The 21755-nt window shown below is 37.2% G+C and overlaps 1 protein-coding gene and 1 pseudogene across 3 annotated transcripts in view; one reads left to right on the plus strand and one right to left on the minus strand.

Annotated features, from left to right (window-relative positions):
- Positions 1–21755, minus strand: part of LOC309661983 (proline-rich protein 11 pseudogene) — a 367415-nt pseudogene that overhangs the window by 288219 nt on the left and 57441 nt on the right. The gene's annotated exons all lie outside the window — the stretch shown is intronic.
- Positions 1–21755, plus strand: part of SMIM14 (small integral membrane protein 14) — a 63806-nt gene that overhangs the window by 21105 nt on the left and 20946 nt on the right. For both annotated transcript variants that reach the window (XR_014264411.1, XM_082464322.1), the window contains exon 2: positions 4755–4864. Coding sequence is in view for 1 of the 2 variants with exons in the window: in XM_082464322.1 (XP_082320448.1) it covers positions 4790–4864 (75 nt within the window). In the remaining variant the exon portion in view is untranslated. The remainder of the gene's footprint in view (positions 1–4754; positions 4865–21755) is intronic.

The raw sequence follows: 21755 nt of genomic DNA on the forward strand, positions 1-21755 counted from the left end.
TTTTTAGTTAAATTTTTTCCATATTTTAAAAGTTTTAATATATAAGTACATAGTCGTTATAAAAAATGTTTAAAAATTGACAAAATGAATGGCTGTCCCGCAAATTATATTCTCTCCCCCAGAGCTAACCACTCATTAAGTTTGATGTATTTTCTTCCAGTCCTTTTGTATGCATCATACTTCAATTTAAAAAAACAGACAACTATTCCACCATTTCTGAATAGTTCATGGTTTAAGATGGCACCTTTATCATATTCTAAATTCTGAATAGTCCATGGTTTAAAATAGCACCATTTTAGAAACACAGCTGAAGATTTTGGCTCTGATTTTTACTAAGAAATTTCAGACAGTAAACTAGGAAATTTTTCAGAGTGACAATATGTATAAAATCAAACCTTTGGATATGTAATCTCTCACAGAAAACTATATTTCAGATTATTATACCTGTGCCATATGTACAACACAGTAGTCCTTTGAAGTTCATGTTTTCTGGAATAAATGACTTTAATTTTCTTGTCCATAAATAACAAATAAGTAATTCTTGCTTAAAAGATTCAAATAACAAAGGAACATATATTGTATGATTCCATTTATATGAATTGTTTGTAATAGGCAAATTCATGGAGACGGAAAGCAGGTTAGTGGTTAACCAGGGCTGGGAGGAAGAGAGGGAAGTGAGGAGTGATTGCTAATGGGTATAGGTCTTGTTTTGGAGTGATGAAATGTTCTAAAATTGTGGTGATGGTTGCACAGTTCTGTGAATATACTAAATATTGAATAGTACACTTTCAGTGTCTGAACTGTATAGTATGTGATTTATCTCAAAGAAGTTGTTATAAAAAATAAATCTAAGTAAGACATAGGTATATAGATATAACCATAGTAAATATTTGAAGAATAACTTTTGTAAATATTCTAAAAATAAATAACTAAAATAAAACAGCACCTTTACACATTCTACATTCTGGTAAAATCATGGGGTCAGTTTGTCAGCATTCTTTTCTGATCCATTGCTCTAGTTGACTATTTCTGTGTGTGGCCTCATTTAAAAAAATCACTCATACATCTAGAATTTGTTTTGGTATAAGGAATGAGAGTAAGGAGTCAGCTTTCCCCAGTACCATTTATGGAATAACTTGTCTTCCCCCCCAGTGATTTGATGTGCTGTCCTCAACCTATAAATTTCTATAATGGACGTCATCATCACTGACCTATTGAAGGAGCATTTTGACTAGGCTCCCTACGTTGACTTTAGCTTCTTTACTCTCAGTTTTCCATAGTGCAACCAAGGTGATCTTTTAAAAACACACAGGCATTAAACCCTTATGGACTTCACATTGATCTTTGGATGAAGCCCTAATCTTGAACATCGCCTGGAAAGCTCTGTGTGGCCTGGCCCAGTGACCTCTCTGGTCTCATTTCAGACCACTCTTGTTGTCTGGATTGCTGTCTGAATTCCAGCACGTCGGGGCTTTCTTTCAGTTCCTTCATCAGGTTATACTCTTACTCACTACAGGGTCTTGCACTGCTCTTTACTTTGTGTCTAGAATGCCTCCAGCCCTAGATCCCCATACCTTCCACTTCCACCTTACCCTATTGTATTCCAGTGCATCCTTCCACTTTCAACTCAGCATTAACTTCTTTAGTAAAATCTTCCTAACTCCCTAGATAAGTTTAGAACCTGTATATACTCTACAGGCACCTTTTATCTTTTTTTTTTTTTAAGGTAACAGCTTTATTGAGATATTCACATACCACACAGTGCACCGTTTAAAGTGTACAGTGGTTTTTAGTACATTCATGGCGTGTGTGACCATCACCATAATCAATTTTAGAACACTTTCTTCACTAGAGAAGAAAGCCTGTACCAATTAGCAGTCACTCCCCATTTCTCCTCAAGCCCCTCAGTCCTGGGCAACCACAATGATTTTTTTTTTATTGTGATAAAACATACATAAATTTCACCATTTTAACCATTTTTTAAAGTCTGTAATTTAGTGGCATTACATTCACAGCATTGTACAACTATCTCCACTATCTGTTTCTAAAACTTTATCACACCAAACTCTTAAGTTATTACTTATTAAGCAATAGCTCCCCATTCTGCTCTCCTCCAGGTCCTGGCAACCACAGTTCTACTTTGTCTATATGAATTTGCCTATTCTAGATATTTCATATAAGTGGGATCATATGAGTCCTTTTGTGTCTGCTTATTTCACTTAGCATAATGTTTTCAAGGCTCATCTATGTATCAGAACTTCATTAATTTTTATGACTGAATAATATTCCATTGTATGTATATACTGCATTTTGCTTATCCATTCATCAGTTAATGGACATGTGAGTTGTTTCTACTTTTTGGCTATTGTGAATAATGCTGTTATGAACACTTAGCATACAAGTATCTGTTTGAGTCCCTCTTTTCAAATCTTTGGAGATAAATACCTAGAAGTGGAATTGTTGGGTCATTGATAATTCTTACGCTTAACTTCAGGACCCATCAAACTGTTCTCCAGAAAGGCCATTTAGGAGGTGTCTAATTTCTCCACATTATTTATTTCCTTTTTTAAAATTAAAGTCACCCTAATAGGTGTGAAGCGGTATCTCATTGTGTTTTGTTTTGTTTTGTTTTAAATTATTTATTTATGGCTGTGTTGGGTCTTCGTAGGCTGCGCGCGGGCTTTCTCTAGTTGCGGCGAGTGGGGGCTACTACTGTTCGTTGCAGTGCGTGGGCTTCTCATTGCGGTGGCTTCTTTTGTTGCAGAGCACGGGCTCTAGGTGTGCGAGCTTCAGTAGTTGTGGTGCATGAGCTCAGTAGTTGTGGCTCACGGGCTCTAAAGTGCAGGCTCAGTAGTTGTGGCGCAAGGGCTTAGTTGCTCCACGGCATGTGGGATCTTCCTGGAACAGGGCTTGAACCCGTGTCCCCTGCATTGGCAGGCGGATTCTTAACCACTGTGCTACCAGGGAAGCCCTGCATTGTGTCTTCGTTGCTGCGCGTGGGCTTTCTTTAGTTTTGGCGAGCAGGGGCTACTCTTCGATGCAGTGCGCAGACTTCTTATTGTGGTGGCTTCTTGTTGTGGATCACGGGCTCTAGGTGTGCGGGCTTCAGTAGTTGTGTTACACGGGCTCAGTAGTTGTGGCTCACAGGCTTACTGTGAGCTCACAGGCTCAGTAGTTGTAGCACATGGGCTTACTTGCTCCGTGGCATGTGGGATCTTCCTGGACCGGGGCTCAAACCCATGTCCCCTGCATTGGCAGGCGGATTCTCAACCACTGCACCACCAGGGAAGCCCCCTTTGTCCATTTTTAAATTGAGTTGCTTTTGTTACTGAGTTAGGGGGTTCTTTATGTAGTCTGGACATTAAGTCATTGTCAGATACATGATTTGCAAATATTTTCTCTCTTTCTGTGTGTTGTTTTTTCCAGTCTTTTGGTCCATTTATCTTTTATAACATTTACAAGTTTGCATTTATAATTTTTAAAATATTTAGATTAATATCTGTCTCCACTATTAGAATGTGAACACCCTTAGGGTAAGGACTGTATCAGTTTTTGCTCACTTTTATATTGCTAATGCCTAGCACAGGTGCTAAATATTTTTTGAATGAATGAAGGTCTTTTAAGTTAAATTACGAGTTCCATTGATTGCCTATTCCATCTTAAATATCTATAGTACTCCATCTTGTTACTCTTATTTTTCAAAATCTTCCCAGCTATTTCCTGGCTTTTATCATGTTCATTCATGTTAATTCATGCCCCTCCTGCCCCACACATTGGTATCATTTTAGATAACTCATTTTTTTCTTTTAGAGGGCTTTCTTGGTAGGATAAAGGCTGCAAAGTTGCCATAGTCAGCTTAGGCTGTTATAGTAAAATAGCACAGACTGTGTGGCCTAAACCAGCGGTCCCCAACCTTTTTGCACCAGGGACCAATTTCACGGAAGATAATTTTTCCACGGGGGGTGGGGAGGGATGGTTCAGGCGATGATGTGAGCCATGGGGAGCGGCAGATGAAGCTTAGCTCACTCACCGGCCACTCACCTCCTGCCAGGCGGCCTGGTTCCTAACAGGCCGTGGACCAATAGCCGTCTGCAGCCAGGGGGTTTGGGGACTTCTGGCTTAAACAACAAATATTTATTTCTCACAGTTCTGGATTCTGGGAGGCCCGTGATCAAGGTGTTGGCAGATTCAGTGTCTGGTGAGGAATCTCTTCCTACTTTGTAGATGGATGCCTTCTTGCTGTATCTTCACATGTTGAAGAGAGAGAGATATCAGTCTCTTCTTTAAGGGCACTAATCACATTTATCAGGGCTCCACACTCATGACCTCATTACCTCCCAAAGGCCCTACCTCCAAATACCATCCCCCTTGGGGATTAAGGCTTCAACATATGAATTTTAGCAGGGACATATTCAGTCCATAGCAGTACTGGGGCTAACAAAGTTAAAGGATTTGGTAATTAAGCAGAGTAGGGCTCTAGTATCATCAGCTTCACAGATGGGGCCAGTATAGAGTATCTGAATACATTTGCATTTACAGGAAATCAGTCTGATGGTAAAGTGGTAGCCAATCATTTGTATAGATTCATAATTCATATAAGATTAGTAATAAATTCATAGATTTAAGTCAATAAATATGAACTATACTTAGTTTAAGAAAACTATTATGAATCTATACATACATGAATTCTTCATAGTTCAAGAGAAAGAGTAACTCTGAATAGTAGTCTTATGATATTTTTTCCTTCCTCCTAGATTTAAACAGTCAAGATAAATCAAGCTGGGTAATCATGGCAGAAGGTGGATTCGATCCCTGTGAATGTGTTTGCTCTCATGAACATGCAATGAGAAGGCTGATCAATCTGGTGAGATGAACAGGACAGTCCTATTCAGAACTGAACTGTACCGCTCTGTCTTGTTTTGGGGAGCATGTTGTTTATTGGAAGATTTTCATCTGATGGGCACTAAAAATTATTTCATAATTGAAATTCCACAGTGGTTTAAGTCATAATGGTTAAAATGCTTGCCAGCAGTTCTTTTATTAGATATAAAAACAGATTGCTGTCTTTATTTATGGTAGATTTTTGTTGGCAAAATTCACCATCATGGGTGGGAAACACACATTTGTGTAGAGACTTTTCTGTTCTGTATTTTTTTTTTTGGCCACACCATGTGGCATGTGGGATCTTAGTTCCCTGACCAGGGATCGAACCGACGCTCCCTGCATTGAAGCGCGGAGTCTTAACCACTGGACCGCCAGGGAAGTCCTCTGTTCTGTATTAATGCATATAATTTTTGGCTATACGGAGCTTGTTTACCTGATAAACTGCTATGAAGTCACACTTCCTCTTATGATATAGTTCAAATCCTACTCCAACAAATGGCATGACAATAAAAATCTCTATATAGTTTATTTCCAGATCCAAATCAATTACTTGACAGAGGCAGATTTCTGAACAACAGGCTTTGAGTGTAGTGAGATTTCAACTGTAGGTTTTTAGAGACTTTTAAAGCTTAAATACAGGGCTGTTTATGTACTATACTTTATACTTTTTATATACAAAGGAAAAATTTGACCATTATTAACAATAAAGTACAATTGACCCTTGAACAGCGTAGGTTTGAACTCTGAGGGTCCACTTACATGTGGATTTTTTTTCAATAGTAAATACTGCAGTACTACACCATCCACAGTTGGTTGAATCCAAGGATGTAGAACTGCATATTTGGAGGAATTGCGTATACTGAGGGCTGACTATATGTTACATGTGGATTTTCAACTGTATGGCGGGTTAGCGTCCCTAACCCCTTCGTTGTTCAAGGGTCAACTGTATATTATTATTATGTTATACATTATAACAACATTTTGCTGTTTTAAAATACTCTTGTACCGGGGTATATTATTATAGGCCAGTTAATAAAGGCAGGTACAAACATTTGCTGGAATACTTGAATAAGCAAGTTTTCTGCGCACTCATTGTCTATATACAGTGATCAGAAGTGCATTGATTGTGAATGATGTTCCTTTGAGAATTAGCATATACTAGGACTTATGATCCTTAAGAGTGCCTTAGAGGGATAGAAATAAACTAAGAACTTATAAATTAAATCAGACTCTTGTGAGTATAGAAATAAAATGGCAATGTCATATCTCTGATAATTGATGTAAAAATAGATTAATCTGAGAAGAGTTTAAAAAATATTTTCTCCTGTTTATTTATGAAGTTTGAGCTGATAGTTTTTAATGTCTTAATTCAATCAAACATAAGGCAAATTTTTTTCAAATTACTCTGATATTAGGAACAAAAAATAGACTTGTAATTTAATTGTGGTAAAATTTCCCAGGAGATTAGTTTTTAATAAGGGCTACTACCTCTTTTTATTTCCTAGTATAGTATTTTTTATTTTTAACATGCTTTGTTCTACTAGCTCTGCTGCTTTTTAAGAGATGACTAAAACTAAGCCCTACTTTTTTAGGGTTCCCTGTACACTTAACTTTAGTAGATTGTCAAGGAAGCCATGTTTAGCTTTTTTTTTCTTTTTTAATGGGCACATTAATTCATGCTTGATGGCGTTACTTATAGCATTCTTGGTTTGAAATACTTCCTAATTATGTGAAAATAGATTTTAGATTTTTACAGATCTTTTAAAAGTCCACATTTTTTAGTGTATGATGGATATTTTCACACAATGTAAATTACTGATGGATGACCCTCTTATGTATAACACGCTGATAGCAGTATTGAAGATTCCAGAGGGAGGAGAAACTCATTTGATTCATTAAGGAAACTTGCTGGCAAGGTTTGATAGATGTTTGTTTGAATTGAACTGTGCTTTTTAATTTTTATTTCATGTGTATTTCTTCTTCTTTTATTTAAATTCAGAATCAAGCAGCATTTTTGGATCATATCTACATTGTTGATATTTAAGTGCTTTCTAAACATTTTTCCTAAGAAGTATTGTTAGAAATATGGTCTCTAAATTCAGAAATTCAAAGATTTATGAATAATACTATTTATTGTAACATTATTTATAGTAATAAAAAGTTATAAGCAACCTTAATGTTGACTAGTAGGACAGTGGTTATATCATGGAAATTCATATGGTAAAATCTTGTTTAAAATAGTTGTCTTTGAAAAATATTTAAAAACAAGGGAGATGTGTGTGTTATATGAAATGAAAAAAAAAAAGGTGTACAAATGGCGTTTGGTAGATCTTGCTTTTGTGTACACATACACATACACCCACACACCCACCCATTTCATATACATGTGTGCATAGGAAGAAAGACTAGAAGAGAATACACCGGAATGTTAAAAGTGGTTATCTCTGGATTCTGTAATATGGGCTGAGACTTCTCTTTTATACTTTCTTGTATTTTCTGTGATAATAAATCTTATAATCAGAAAAAGGTTATCTAGCAAAAACTATCAATATTTTCATTTAAACGTCATTGTATTCTTTTGTAATATATCAATACTAGACTTTTCTACCTCTCATGCATCCATTATCTTCTACTCATACTTTATAGGACCTTTTTTCCCCAGTATCTGTTATCTTATTACCCTGTGGAACTCTAACTCTACAGCCTATATTTAATTTAATTTAATTAAATTAATTAATTAATTAATTAATTTATTTATTTATATAAATTATTTATTTTATTTATTTATTTTTGGCTGCATTGGGTCTTTGTTGCTGCGCGCGGGCTTTCTCTAGTCGCGGTGAGCGGGGGCTACTCTTCGTTGCGGTGTGCGGGCTTCTCATTATGGTGGCTTCTCTAGTTGTGGAGCACGGGCTCTAGGTGCACAGGCTTCAGTAGTTGTAGCACGCAGGCTCAGTAGTTGTGGCTCATGGGCTCTAGAGCACAGGCTCAGTAGTTGTGGCACACGGGCTTAGTTGCTCCGTGGCATGTGGGATCTTCCTGGACCAGGGCTCGAACCCGTGTCCCCTGCATTGGCAGGCGGATTCTTAACCACTGCACCAGCAGGGAAGCCCCAGCCTATGTTTTAAAAGCAATTTATCTGAGGGTATATTTTTTCTATATTAGTTATAACTACTAGAATTTAGATGTCTGCATGCTTAGGAAGCTCATAGATACAATAATACTGTGTTATAGTATGATAACAGTGCAGAGATTTAGTCTCATTTTTTTAAAAATGGACATCTAATTCATCTTTGTAATAGCGTACCATCTCATTAATTTCACGTTCTAATTTGGGATTTTTATTATTTTTGACCTTATGTAATAAAATTGGATTTTCTTGTGTATGATGGATATTTTCACACAATATCAGTTACTGATGGATGATCCCCTTATGTATAACATGCTGATAGCAGTATTGAAGATTCCAGAGGGAAGAGAAACTCATCTGGGGAAACTTGAGGATTTTAATGATTTTTTTATGGTTAGCTCATTAGTTGTATGTTGGGTTGCAGTTTTTGTTTTGCCTATTCTGTGAAAATAGATGGGCTTTGCCAAGGGATATATTCAGCTTAGAAGCAGTTAAGATTTTACCGTTAGTTCCTTTCCATTTTAATAAAGTTCTATTCATTCACAATTTAAAACTAATTTATTTTCCTGATTTAGTAATGATTTCAGTTAAGGTTCTTCATTGTAAGTAATAGAAGTTTTAGATGATTTAAGCAGAAAAGGACGTATTAAAAAAATATTATGTGGCTCACATTGGATAACCTGGCATGGAAAATGAATAGGATCAAAGGGAATGTAAATGCCAAAATGAGCCCATGCTACAAAATAGCCCAGCCAAAAAGCTGCTGCTCCTGAATTCCAGACTTTCGTGTATCCAGCTGTTGATGCAACATCTCCATTTGGACAAATAGTAGACATTTTGTACTTGATGTGTGCATAACTGAACTTTTCTTGCCCCCAACCTTATACTTCTGTCTTCTCTATTTTTTTTTTTTTCTTTTTCTTTTGGCCACGCCATGAGGCTTAGTTCCCTGACCAGGGATTGAACCCGGGCCACGGCAGTGAAAGCACCAGAGTCCTAATCACTGGGCCGCCAGGGAATTCCCTGTCTTCTCTATTCACTCCATTATTCTGGTTGCTCAGGCAACAGCTTTTGTGTCATCTTTTACTCTGTTCTTTCAACCCCATGGCTAATGCAGAACCAAATCCCTTTGGCTCAACCTTAAAAATATATATCCAGAATCCAGCCATTTCTCACACCTCCAGTGAAACACCCTGGTCTAACCTGCCATCATCTCTTGCCTAGATTATTGAAATTAGCCTCCTTGTTGGTCTCTTTGCTTCTACCCTCTTGCCATCTCCATTTTCTTCAACTTTAGTCTCACTACAGGAGTTGAAATGATCTATTTCCGATAAGTCAGGTAATATTCCTCCTTTCCTCAAAACTCTGCAGTAGTTCCCCATGACACTCAGTGAAAAGAAACAAAATTTATGTGGCAATGTGTAATCTGTCCCCCTTCACTCCACTGGTTCCCGTTTGCTCACTTTGTTCTACCGTTTCTGGCTGCCTTGCCATTCCTGAAAATACAGGTCACATACAAAGGATCAAGTGTCTAAATGACTTTTAGACTTTTCAACAGCAAAATTGGAAGGCATTAGCACAGTGACTTTAAATTCTGAAGGGAAATTATTACCAATCCATCATTCTATATCCAACCAAACTATCAAATAGGAGGAGAGTCTTCAAAAATTTTACCTCATGTACCTTTTCTTAGCTGGTTACTAGAGGATGAACTGTTTTTCACCAAGATGTAGGCATAAACCAAGAATGAAGAGATTTCGAGTGTAGAAAGCAGGAGATCCAACATATGAGAGAGGCAAAAGTAATTTCCAGAGTGATGGTGAATGGAGATCCCAGGATAATGGTGAAGGGACATTCCAGGGTTATAGCTACCTGCATGCTTTCTTGATAAGGGAAGCTGTTTGTATACCCTAACTGCTCACCCAGCCTAGTCCTTCATTAATAAATATGAACAGAAAAACAAGCAAAGAGTTGAAGAAAATAAAAGGACTACAGTGTGGTCGCAGGTACAGCTACATTAGAAGACAAGATGAAATAGTTAGATCCTTCTAATATGAAAAGTCATTATGAATGTGTAGCTATAAATGCAGACCCATACAAGTATGTTATGCTGGCCTTAAGTACCACCAGCAACATGATTTTTTGAAATGGTAAAGTTTCAAAGTCACCAGATTCTTGGTAGAGTCATAAACAAAACTAAGTATAGTCTTCCCTTGATTTAAATGTGAAAGTCCAGTTAAATTCCTCGATAATTCTGTGTCGAGTATAACCATCCAAAAAATACTTCGTGTTTTTCTTTGAAATGGACTTAGATTATATTATAGGCTCAAGTTTTTCACTTAGTGAATGTGTGGCAGGACCTTTGAAAGTTAGGGGGGGATGCAAGCCAGTCACAACAACCAAAGAACTGCCTCTCAGATATCCGGATGCCCTAGTACTGACACATTTGAGAACTTTGAATAGGGGGGAGAATTAGGGTTTATTTAAAAAAAAAGAAAAAAAGGAAAAAGGAAACCCAAGTAAGCTGAAGGCAGGCAGGAAGAAACAAGAGAAGCATAGTTAATAGAAAGCATAAAGTAAAATGTTATGTGTGAGTGGATTATACTTATTAATAGAGACAGGTTGGAGTTTTTAAATGCTGTTGTTTTTCAAGGGAGACAGACACTGAAAACAAAATCTCATAGATAAGTGATGAAAGGAGTGGGAGTGTAGGGAAAGCTGTCCCAAAAGAATGTGATACTCTTAATCTCAGACAAAATTAATTCAAAGCCAAAACAGTTGAACACAGGAATAATACTGACAAAAGAGAGAATCCATCACGTCTGGGACAAGCTGTTTATGTCCCAAACAACAGAGAATGCAAAAACAATTAGAAGTAAGAGAAGAAACATATTTTAGAAGTATCTGAGAAATGTTAGTGAAAGCCATAGAGATGCCTTTGCAGGTTAAGGTTAGAGTATGAGAGTATGTGTAGGTCAGGATAATGTTTGTAAATGCATAGAAGAGGTTCCAAGGAATATATCTCAGATTCATAACGATGGTTATATTGGGGAGAGTTTGAAGGGAATGTAGGCACTATTTTAAACCCACAGAAATCCTCTGATGTTGATCCTCCTTTTTCAAATGAGGACCCTGAGGTTTTCCCAAGTATTGGAACCGACCAGAGAGTGGCAGAGGCACATTCGAGCTTGGCATTAGCTCCAGGCCCTGTGCTGTTTCTTCGGTACGATGATCTGCTCTGCTTCCTGTCGGTTTCCTTCAGGTACCTTAAAAAAACGCACTATATTTGCAGTCAAGGAGGCGGTAGAGGAATAGGAGAAGACTGTGGAAGAGAGACTCTTCACTGTATTTTTACCTTTTAAAACTATGAGAGTACATTACCTATTCAAATATTAACTTAAAAATAAAACTTTGTAAGCATCTTCAGAGGTATTATAAGCAGGACAGTTCTATAGAAAAACTAGTAATCACAGACTTTTTCCACTGAAGAATAAAATTTTTGAATGCACTGTTAATGTGATTTGCAAAGAAAATATATTCTACCATGTTTAGCTTTTTAATAATTTTAATAAGACTGTATTCTCATCTTACCTTTGTTGATTTCTGAATTGGTACAATTTTTTCTCATGTTAAAAATATATATAAAAATAGAAAAAACTTGTATGTCTTCTAAGGCTAAATGGACATAAACAGCAATTCAAACACTTTACTGTTGCCTCACCAGTTCCATGTACGTTTTGATTATTTAACTGCTAAGCTGTACCAGTACAAAGAATATAAATCTGATTTTCATGCATTTTATTATATTGGGTTGACCAAAAAGTGCCTTTGGTTTTTAAGTAAAAATAAGAGACACGTTTTTCATTTTCACCAAGAACTTTATTGAACAATGTATTCACCCTTTTGTTCCACTACCTTCTGTCATTTTTCAGGCAACTTCATACTTCCATCTTCCCAAAACTTTTAAAAAAAAATAGATTTATGTATGTATTTATTTATTTATTTATTTTTGGCTGCATTGGGTCTTCATTGCTGTGCGCAGGCTTTCTCTAGTTACAGCGAGTGGGGGTTACTCTTCATTGCAGTGCACAGGCTTCTCATTGCGGTGGCTTCTCCTGTTGCGGAGCACGGGCTCTAGGCGTGTGGGTTTCAGTCGCTGTGGCGCTTGGGCTCAGTAGTTGTGGCTCACAGGCTTAGTTGCTCTGTGGCATGTGGAATCTTCCTGGACCAGGGCTCGAACCCACGTCCCCTGCATTGGCAGGCGAATTCTTAACTACTGCGCCACCAGGGAAGTCCTTCCCAAAACTTGTTATCTTTTTGCGCAAAGAACTGTTCCAGGTGCCTTTTACGGTCTTCCAGGGAATGGAAATTGTTTTCTATTAAGAGAATTTTGTAAAGACTGAAATAAATGGAAATTCGAAAGTTCAATGTCTGGTGAATACGGCAGATTAATCAGAACTTCCCAGCCAAGCTGTAACAATTTTTGCCTGGTCATCAAAGAAACATGTGGTCTTGTGTTATCCTGATAGAATATTATGCATTTTCTGTTGACTAATTCTGGATGCTTTTCATCAAGTGCTGCTTTCAGTTGGTCTAATTTGGAGCAGTAGTTGTTGGAATTAATTGTTTGGTTTTCCGGAAGGAGCTTATAATAGAGGACTCCCTTGCAATCCCACCATATACACAATCCAACCTTCTTTGGATGATAACCGGCCTTTGGTGTGGTTGGTGGTGGTTCATTTCACTTGCCCCACCATCTCTTTCGTTTCACATTATTGTACATTATCCAGTTTTCCTCACCCATCACAATTTGTTTTAAAAAAGAACATTTTCATTACGTTCCAAATGCAAAAATATGGTCAAGAAGGTTTTTTTCTGCTTGATTTATGTGGAACCCAAACATCAAAGCGATTAACATAACCAAGCTGGTGCAGATGATTTTCAGTGTTTGATTTGGATATTTTGAGTATGTTGGCTATCTCCCGCGTGGTATAACGTTGATTGTTCTCAATTATGTCTCGATTTGATCCCTATCGACTTCAACTGGTCTACCCGACCGTGGAGCATTGTCCAGTGAGAAATCTCCAGCACGAAAAACTTCACAAACCACTTTTGACATGTTTGATCAGTCACAGCACCTTCTCCATACACTGCACAAAATCTTTTTTTGCATTTCAGTCGTTTTTACCTTTCTTGAAATAATAAAGCATAATATGCCGAAAATGTTGCTTTTTTTCTTCCATCTTCAATATTAAAATGGCTACACAGAAGTTCACCAGTTTTGATAAGTCTTTTTTTAAATGCACGCTGATATGAGAGCTGTCACATACAATCTAAAAAAATTGTTTCGAATGAAGTTAAAGACAACTAAGTGCTACTAGAGCCACCTTAACGGAAAAGAACGAACGAACTTTTTGGCCAACCCAATATAGCTGCAATATGGACTTTTAAAGCAAATGACTGTATCACTGTATTCTTACAGGAGTGTTTTAAATGATACATTATAAACAGTGTTTCAGTTAAGGTTGGTAAGACTGCAGTACAAAGAATGCCCATTTTGGGGTGCTCATGACAAATAAAGCTTTACTTATTCTATTGGCATGTTTCCTTCCTATGATCTAATTACACCCTTGGGTTACACAGGTATTAGACTGTTTTTAATGTAGTTGTATTTTGCCAGGTAAGTGTTTTGCCAGGATTTGTTTGCCAGGTTCTGTTTGTCTCAGGAATGTTCAGAAACATTAAAAAATGGAGGCATTATCTGACATTACAGGCATTTTTCTATCCTAATCTAATACTCTAATTAGAACTTTAATGTTTTACTCATTAAATACTGGCTAAGTAGACTTAAAGAGGTGGATAAGAATATAGAGTGAGTCCCTTTCAATTAAAATCAGATATCTTTATCATGTTATGTACAGTTCTGTGTTTCATTACTTGTTAACATGGGAATATGCCTATTGATAAATATGGGTTTTTATTGATGTAGTAGTAGAATACTACTGGATATGTAGAAAGATGCCAACACAAAATCATAGTCTAATTATAAATCATTCTTTTAAGTTGTAGGTTTTTTGGTGTGTGTCTCCTCTGAGGTTAGTTTTGTTTTTAAGGAGGTATTTCCTTATAACTGATATATCTAGTTGTTTGGGTTTTTTAAAAATCACTTATATTTCCTTACAATCATAAAGATGGCCTGGCGAGAGACTTTTTCAGTTCCCCATTTGCAGAATTATTCTGTTTCTATCCTCTTCTGCTCTCTTGCCACCTCCTTCTCCTGTTCTCCTTGACTGGCTGTCTCTTGGTATACAGTTTCTTCTATTAATGATAGGCGTTCCAGAAAGAGAACAGATGGATTTAGAAATGTGAATTTAGGTTATGCTTTGTGTTTTTCCTCCTTTCTGTTGTAACCTAAGGTTTGGAATGCAGATAATCCCCCTTTTGTTTGTTTGTTGAGCTCTGTATTTCAGCTCTAATCTAAACCGTGTAACTGAAACTTCTGCATCTCTTAATTTACTTACATTTGTTTCCGTATTAAAGTACTGTAAGCATGTGATCTGGGAGATCATTGGTCAGATTCCCCTTACAAGCCTGAAGGCCTTGTAAATTGTGACTCATGTCCACTGTACTTAAATAAGTCACGTTGAGTAAGACCTATATCATTGGCCTTTTCCTGGAAGATGTATGCCTGAAAAGTTTCTTGAGAAACTTCTCTACCCAGCAAATATATCTACTGCTAGTATCTTTTCCTATTAATTTATATTTTTGTAAAATGTTTTTTAATATGAATAATATACTAATGTTCTTTCACAAAATCAATACATTAAAAGTAAGACCAAACTTCTCACTCACTTCTCTATATCTGGCATGTTCCTACTTCCCTAGATGAATTTGATATGCACCTTCCCGGATCTTTCTCACAAATAAACATTTAGATACTATGGTATATATATTTTATCCCCAATTTAATATTATTGAGCAAGTCCAAGGAACAAAGGAGAGGGACATTATTTTATAGAGAAAAAGGAGTAAGTTGGGAGGGGTTGTTTTGAACAAAAGCCCATTGGAGAAAAGTGAGAGCTCAGGGTGATGATGGCTTCTCATTGGCTGAGTTGCTGGGGTAGTCAGTTTCTTGTAGGAGATGCAGTGTACATCTTTTCCTGTTGGAGCCTGTGATTGATGATCTTCTGTTGAGGTCTGTAATTGGCAATTCTTCTTGTAATTGACATCAGGTTGTACTGTGTGAGGGGACCCCCTTCTGGCCTCCTTCACAGAAGTGAGGTTATGTTTTATTTAAAAGATAAAATAGCTAGTGCATGTCCTCATGGCACAAAATTCAAGCAGTACTAAGTGTAGAAATGGACAAGTAAAAATCTCCCTATGTTCCCCAGCCTCTCATTGCCACTTTACTGATTTTAAGCTATTTACAGTTTCTCTTATATTCCCGTTATTATGGCTGTATAACAAATTACCCTAAAACTCAGTGGCATAAGAAAAACCTTTTAATTAACAAACTGTGTGTCTTGAGTTCATACAGAGCACAGTGGAGACGGCTTGTCTGCTGCATAATGTCTGGGTTCTTAGCTGGACGACTGAGAGGCTGGGAGCGGGAAGAGCATCTGGAGGCTTGCTCACTCACTGTCTGGCAGTTGATGCTGGCTGGTGGCTGAAACCCTACCTAGTACTGTCAGCCAGAACACCTACATACGGCCTTTTCATGTGGCTGCTTGGCTTCCTCACAGCACAGTGGCTTGGTTCCAAGGGCAAGCATCCATCCCACGAGAGGATGGGGGAGGGAAAGAACCATGCAGCCTGGATACTTTTTATAACCCAGCCTAAGAAGTCACATACAACACTTCTACTATACTTCTGGTTGTAGCAGTCCTGAGCCTGCTCAGCTTCAAGAGGAGGGGGAATAGACTTCACCTCTTTTTTAATTGAGGTATAACGGACAAATAACATTAGTTTCAGGTGTGCGACTTGTATATATTAGGAAATGATTGTCGCAGTAAGTCTAGTTAACACTTGTTACCATACACGGTTACAATTTTTTTTCTTGTGATGAGAACTATTAAGATCTACTCTCTTAGCAACTTTCAAATATGCAATATGGTATTACGAACTATAGTCACTATGCTGTACATTACATCCCCATAACTTAAATTATTTTGTAACTGGAAGTTTGTACGTTTTGACCCCCTTCACCTATTTCACTCACCTCCCAACCCCGCCACCTCTGGCAACCGCCAGTCTGTTCTCTATATCTTTGAGCTTGATCTTTTGTTGTTGTTTTAAATTCCTCATATAAGTGAGATCATATGGTATTTGTCTTTCTCTGACTTATTTCACTTAGCATAATTCCCTCAAGGTCCATCCATGTCGTCGCAAAAGGCAAGATTTTGTTCCTTTTTAAGGCTGAATAATAATTCTATTATATTGATATACATATATGATGGATATATGTGAGGTGATACCTCATTGTGGTTTTGATTTGCATTTCCCTGATGATTAGTGATATTGAGCATCTCTTCATGTACCTGTTGGCCAACTTTATGTCTTTTTTTGAAAATGTCTATTGAGATCCTCTGCCTATTTCTTAATCAGATTGTTTGTTTATTTGGCTATTGAATTTTATGAGTTCTTTATATATTTTGGATATTTAACCCCTTATCTGATATATGATGTGCAAATATCTCCTCCCATTCAATAAGTTGCCTTTTCATTTTGATGATGGTTTCCTTTGCTATGCAACAGCTTTTTAGTTTGATGTAGTCTCACTTATTTGTTTTAGCATTCGTTTCCTTTGCTTTTGGAGTCAGATCCAAAAACTTATCACCAAGACTGATGTCAGGGAGCTTACCACCTATGTTTTCTTCTGGGATTTTTATGGTTTCAGGTGTTACATTCAGGTCTTTAATATATTTTGAGTTAATTTTAAACCACTTTTGAGTTAGGAGACTCCACCTCTTGATGGGGAGTGGCAAGATTCTGGAAGAGCGTGTGTGGTTAGAAATACTGCTATGACCGTTTTTAGAAAATACAGTCTGCTATATATCTCTTTCTAGAAATTTGTTTTCACATAGGTTGCAGATCTTGTATCCTTATATGGTGAAGAGAGGGCAAGAAAGCATTCTGGGGTCTCTTTTATGAGAACACTAATCCCACTCATGTGGGCTCCACCCTCGTAACCTAATCACCTCTGAAAGGCCCCACCTCCTAATACCATCACACTGGGGATTAGGATTTCAAAATATGAATTTTGAGACTCAAACATTCAGTCCATAACAGCAAATCAGAGTCAGCCTCATTTTCAAGTATCATGGTATTGGAATTTTGTCTTTCCTTTTAATATACTTGTAATATGTGAATATCTAAGTTACGGACACTTGAAATAATGTAGAAATACAGAGCAAAATGTCAGAGTCCCCCTTCCTCTTGCCCCCCACTCACGTATCCCATTTCATGACATTTATTGCTCTCTTGGCCAGAGGTTGCATTGAGTTTGTGGACAGTCATGTATCTATATCTATATCTTTATATATAATCAAAATAGACTGTACAATAAAGGTATAGCATATAAGTTATGTTGTTGTCTTATCAGTGGCCATAAATTACGTGATGACCTTTGGTTCAATAAATTAATTAAACTAAAATTTAGAAGGTATTTTTGTAGGATTTGGGAAAGTATATGCATATCATTTGGGCAACCTATTAGTGTTAGACATTCAAAAACTATTTTCAAAATACTCAGACTTGTCATTAACCTGATTATTTGAAGTCTTCAGGCTTAAATGTACATGGATTATTGTGGTCCTTCCAAGTTATTGAATATTTTTGTTAATATTGTAGGAAAATATGTAGAGATGCTACTTAGTCATTAAGAACTAAATGTGATCAAACAACCCAATCGAAAAATGGGCAGAAGACCTAAATAGACATTTCTCCAAAGAAGACACACAGATGGCCAAAAGGCACATGAAAAGATGCTCAACATTGCTAATTATTAGAGAAATGCAAATCAAAACTACAATGAGGTACCACCTCACACCGGTCAGAATGGCCATCATTAAAAAGCCTTCAGGGAATTCCCTGGTGGTTCAGTGTTTGAGACTCCGAGCTTTCACAGAGGGCCTGGGTTCGATCCCAGGTTGGGGAACTAAGATCCCACAAGCCACGCGGCATGGCCAAATAAATAAATAAATAAGAAGAAAAAAAAAAAAAGCCTTCAAATAAAAAATGCTGGGGGAGGGGTTGGAGAAAAGGGAACCCTCCTACACTGTTGGTAGGAATGTAAATTGGAGCAGCCACTATGGAAAACACACAGTATGGAGGTTCCTCATAAAAACTAAAAATAGAGTTGCCATATGATCCTACAATCCCACTCCTGGGCATATATCCAGACAAAACTATAATTGGAAAAGATACATGCACCCCAGTGTTCATTGCAGCACTGTTTAAAATAGCCAAGACATGGAAACAACCTAAATGTCCATCGACAGATGAATGGATGAAGAAGATGTGGTACATATATACAATGGAATACTATCCAACCATAAAAAGAATGAAATATTGCCATTTGCAGCAACATGGATGGATCTAGAGATTATCATACTAAGTGAAGTAAGTCAGAAAGAGGATACCATATGATACCACTTATATGTGGAATCTAAAATATGACACAAATGAACTTACCTACGAAACAGAAACAGGCTCACAGGCATAGAGAACAGACCTGCCGTTGCCAAGGGGGAGGAAGGGATAGGGGAAGAAAGGATTGGGAGTTTGGGATTAGCAGATGCAAACTATTGTGTATTGAATGGATAAACAACAAGGTCCTACTGTATAGCACAGGGAACTATATTCAATATCCTGTGATAAACCATAATGGAAAAGAATGTATATATATATATATGTATAACTGAATCACTTTGCTGTACAGTAGAAATTAACACAACATTGTAAATCAGCTATACTTCAGTAACATAAATTTTAAAAAAAAAGAACTAAATGTGATCAGATATAGTTAGGTTTTAGCTGTCTCCCAGTTGAAACACTGGGCTTCCTCAGTGGTGTGATTATGCAGGAATAATTGAATTGAATGTACTTTGTATTTTGTCATTTCTTTAAAATTCCCCTCCTGTAATTTGGCAATGTATATCAAAACTTAAAGTGTACATACCTTCATTATATCAACTCTACTCCATATTCTAAAGAGATTTATCAAGTGTGTAAGAATGTCTGTATACGAACATTCACCACAACATTGTTTTTCATATACAAATTTGGAAATGATGCAATTTAATGGAATGCTGTGCAGTATTAAAAATTAGGGGGAGCTGGGTTTTGGCAGTCTAAGGTTATTTCAGGCTAACCTGTTACTGTGAGCTGTGTGAGGTCTGGTCAGAGGACATTGACCAACTGTTTAACCCCTGATTTGAAAGTACTTTTTTGTTGTTGGTTTTGGAATTTCACTTTTTGAAAAAATAGTAGTGATAAATGTGAGTAGGCTTATTTGTACAAACAGGCAGCCCTTTCCTGCATATTGGTATAATCCAAAAGCATTCTGTGGGCCATGACCTGAGTTTTTATATACATTTTATATTTAATTTTATATAATATTTAATTATGTCATTTAATCCTCACAATGACATTAAGGTTGATAACAGATTGTATTTATCTCTTCTATAGTTTGAAAGTCTGCCTAAGAAAGTAACAGACACAGAATTTGAAACCAGATACCACTGACTTTAAAGCTTCCCTTTTGAACCACTGTTCTGTACCACACTGTTTACCAGTCCACAGGTAGACCCGGTGCATGGGAAAGAAGAGCACCTCCAATATACATGAGGTTCTTGAGCAGACATAGAAAAACAGCAAATAAGTTCTTGTTTAGGTACTGTCTTAGTTTGCTCGGGCTGCTCTGGAAAAATTCCACAGACTGGGCAGCTTAGACAACAAATAATTATTTTGCACAGTTCTGGAGGCACTGGGAAGTCCAAGATCAAGATGCTGCCAGATTTGCCAGGGTGATTTGGCTCTTTTCTTGGTTTTCAGACAGCCACCTTGCTGTACCCTCACATGGCACAGAGAGAATGACAGCTCTGGTCTCACCCTCTTCCTATATGGGCACTAATTCCATCATGGTGGCTCCACTCTCATGACCTCATCTAAACCTAATCACCTCCCAAAGGCCCCCACCCCCAAATTCCATCACTTTGGGGATTAGGGCTTCAACATATGAATTTGGAGTGGTGGGGGAAATGTGAACATCCATAGCAGGTACCTTTTGATAACTCCAAAGAGAGACTTTCTGTTTTTTGTAATTTTCTTCAAAGAATTTCTCCAAGGTAAGATTCCTCATAGAAGTTCCATTTATCTGCTTTTTGTCATTAGAATCTTCTTTTTGATCTATGTTTTTTCCATCAGCCTCTGACAGCCACGGTTCTATATGAGGCTTCCTGGATATCCTAAGAGACTATTTTAGGTTCTACATTTTCCCTAACAGGAAATCTCTGTGCCAAGACTCTTGTATTCTTTAAATCTCTGTTTTCTGCCTTTTTCCCCAAGGAAGAAAAACATTTCTTCTACTCATAACTATGTTGTCTCTTTGATTTTGAAGCTAACTCATCTAAGGAACTTTACATGGCCTTCCTGGCTAGGTGTGGAAGTTCCCAGATCTTCCCTGGGATCCTGGGATCAGTGTTAGCATGAAGGTTTACCTAGGCAGCAACCATTGGCTGTAGATAGTCCACACGTGGTTCCCGCCACTCCACTGTAATACGGAAAATACTTGAAGTTTATGGCTCCATCCTGTAGATACTGCCATGCCTGTTTCCTTCATTTATTATCCTTGGTTTTCTTTTTTTTTAATTGAAGTATAGTTAATTTACAGTGTAGTGTTAATTTCTGCTGTATAGCCGAGTGATTCAGTTCTATATATATATATATATATGTATATACACATATATATACATATATATATATACACACACACACACATTCTTTTTCATGTTCTTTTCCATTATGGTTGATTACAGGATTTTGAATATAGTTTTGAAAATAGTAGGACCTTGTTTATTGGTTTTCTTTTGGTTATGTTTGCTTTCATAAATGGTTTCCTTTTGGAGTAGCCAAAATCAGCATCAATAGTCCCACTGTATTCTTCAAATAAGTCAAGAGAAAACTGAGATGCACTGTAAGTTAGGTCTCTGTGTTTAAAGAGTTCCATCAAAAGATTCTCTCGTTTTACTAAATGTGTTTTTTTAATTCTTTAAAGACTATAATTTACCCATCATAAGTGTTTGAATCTGACATACTGAATATATATTCCAACATGCTGGTTTGGGAAAAACACTAAGTCCTGGACTAGAAATGTGGTCATGATACTTTGGCACCTCATTATTCAGAGCCTGCAGCATCATCTGCTTGTGAACATGTAGAGTGTAGCCAGGAACCCATAGGAGATCAGCCAGAAGAGCAGGATCCAACTGCAGCTCTTGGTGGAATGTCCCAAAGATTCACTGCAGCTTGGGCTAGAGATGGAGTGCTTCAGTCAGCCAGGCTCCCAGTGAATAATTTCTTCTCATTCTTGGTCTTGTGTGTGTGTGCGTATGCATGTGTGTGTATGCATGTGTGAAGGCACTTTTTAAAAAATTTTAAAGCTGAAAGGGCTTCTGCCTGCATGGCATGAGTTATAATTTGACCTGCTCAAAGTCATAATTTGACCTCCCACTCTGTGGTT

The sequence above is a fragment of the Balaenoptera physalus genome (genome assembly GCF_965194825.1).
Source record: "Balaenoptera physalus genome assembly, chromosome: 5".
Taxonomy (NCBI): Eukaryota; Metazoa; Chordata; class Mammalia; order Artiodactyla; family Balaenopteridae; genus Balaenoptera; species Balaenoptera physalus.